General features: G+C 38.8%; 1 protein-coding gene across 1 annotated transcript; it reads right to left on the bottom strand.

Moving 5' to 3' along the window:
* Positions 1 to 257: 257 nt before the first annotated feature.
* On the bottom strand, positions 258 to 980 carry LOC113279502. The gene has a single exon (XM_026528197.1). The coding sequence runs from the start codon at positions 978 to 980 to the stop codon at positions 258 to 260; it is 723 nt and encodes a 240-aa protein (XP_026383982.1).
* Positions 981 to 2195: the final 1215 nt, after the last annotated feature.

Raw genomic sequence — 2195 nt, 5'->3', positions numbered from 1 at the left:
CATAACCACTTCAAACCTTACATCTTTAAACCAAAAAAGTTCCCTGCATAACTCCATCTTTTCAATTCAACACTACCAAAAAAGGAAGAAAGACGACTGAAAACAGAAGAAGAAGCTTCACACCATCTACACCAACATCAAAAAAGGAAGGAAGGAAAAAAATTACCATAAAAACTGTTTTGTTAAAAACTTGTTGATCATTTTCAAGCTTTTTTCAAAGCCTGAAAAACTAGATTTTCCTGGTAATTCTGAAGAGATTACCACCAATCATCTTCGTCAATATCCCATCCTTCATCTTCATAACATTCACCATCATCACTGTCAGATGAAGCAGCTAGTGATGTTCCACTGGATGACGATGCTTCATCACTGTCCTCATCTTCTCCATCCTCGTCACTCTCAGTTTCCTCATCATCTACCATGGAAATTCGTCTGCTTACCCTTACCTTGCTTGGCTCACCTTCACTCATGGTGCGTGCAAAGATTTTGGGATTGGAAAGTTCATACTCGAATCGTATATTCAATTTCCCATCATGATAAGCATCCATCTTGCGTTTATCCTCCGCAGCATTAGAATCAAGGTTACTGGTGTTCACTTCCTCCACATCATATTCAAATCCATCAGAAGCCTCGGAATCACTCTCTGTCGCACTTCCATATCTTGGGGCTTTGGCATGCCTCTCTGCCTTTTCCTCACCTTTTCTACTTTGCCATTCTAAGAATTTGGGTAGCCATGCAGTGTAGAGAGCCTCGATTCTTCGCTCTTTTCGGATACGAGCAGCTTCTTTTTCTCTTTGACGTAATTGCTCTTGAACACGATGGTTAATCTCTGATTGTGCTTCATCTCTCAATTTCTGCAACTCAATCACACTCAAATAAGGGAGAAGTGATTTGGCTTGGGAATATTCAGGCGTTTCTGGTGGAACAACGGGATGATTATCATCGGAGTTTGATGGATTTTGGCCAGGAAAATCTTCCATTCTCTCAAACTAATTTGCTAAACCTAAACTTTTCCTCTTCTGTATAAAATTACCTTGAAAATATTAACCCATCTGCTAATTACCCCCTTAATTAAATACCCATTTGAGTCTATTCATGTCTCGTTGTTTACCACGCCCATTCAAAGCCGTGCCCCTTCAAGACCTATTTTCAACACATAATCCTCATTATTGCCTTTACTTCTCTCAGAATTTCTATTAAGGGAGGTGTTGGTAGGTCACCAAACTTTGAGATCGCTATTTGGACTCTAATTGACATTTTTTGTTTTATGCAGACTAAAGATGGGCAGCTTGGTGGATTGATACGTTACCTAACTCCTTCGAGGTCATGCGTTCGAATATGGGTAAAAGATTTTTATTAACTTTTTTAAAACGAACTTTTTATCCACGCTATAAAACCAGCGTGTCTATAGAACGCACACTATGGACACACATATAATAGCGTGTCCAAAGAAGGAACTTTTTGGCCACACTTTTAATTTGGCGTGTTTATTAAAATGTTGAGTAGTTGACCCAGTCTAGTTTTTTCAAAACACTAATTGTAAACATCTAAAGATGGGCACTCGATAGATTGATACGTTACCTAACTCCTTCGAGGTCATGCGTTCGAATATGCGCAAAAGCTTTTTATTAATTTTTCAAAACGAACTTTTTAGCCACGCTATAAAACCGGCGTGTCTATAGAACGCACACTATGGACACACATATACTAGCGTGTCCAAAGAAGAACTTTTTGTCCACACTTTGAATTTGGCATGTTTATTAAAATGTTGAGTAGTTCAACCAGTCTAGTTTTTTCAAAACACTAATTATAAACATCTAAAGATGGACAGCTTAGTGGATTGATACGTTACCTAACTCCTTCGAGGTCATGCGTTCGAATATGGGAAAAATCTTTTTATTAATTTTTTCAAAACGAACTTTTTAGCCACGCTATAAAACCGGCGTGTCTAAAGAACGCACACTATGGACACACATATACTAGCGTGTCCAAAGAAGAACTTTTTGGCCACACTTTGAATTTGGCTTGTCTATAAATCGTACACTATGGACACGCATACACTGGCGTGTCTATAAATCGTACACTATGGACACGCATATACTGGCGTGTCTATAAATCGTACACTATGGACACGCATATACTAGCGTGTCAATCAATCGTACACTATGGACACGCATATACTGGCGTGTCTAATG

The sequence above is a fragment of the Papaver somniferum genome, chromosome 5 (assembly GCF_003573695.1).
Source record: "Papaver somniferum cultivar HN1 chromosome 5, ASM357369v1, whole genome shotgun sequence".
In the NCBI taxonomy this organism is placed as follows: domain Eukaryota; kingdom Viridiplantae; phylum Streptophyta; class Magnoliopsida; order Ranunculales; family Papaveraceae; genus Papaver; species Papaver somniferum.
Note: the sequence above shows the minus strand (reverse complement) of the source record. Positions and strands in the feature narration are given on the sequence as shown.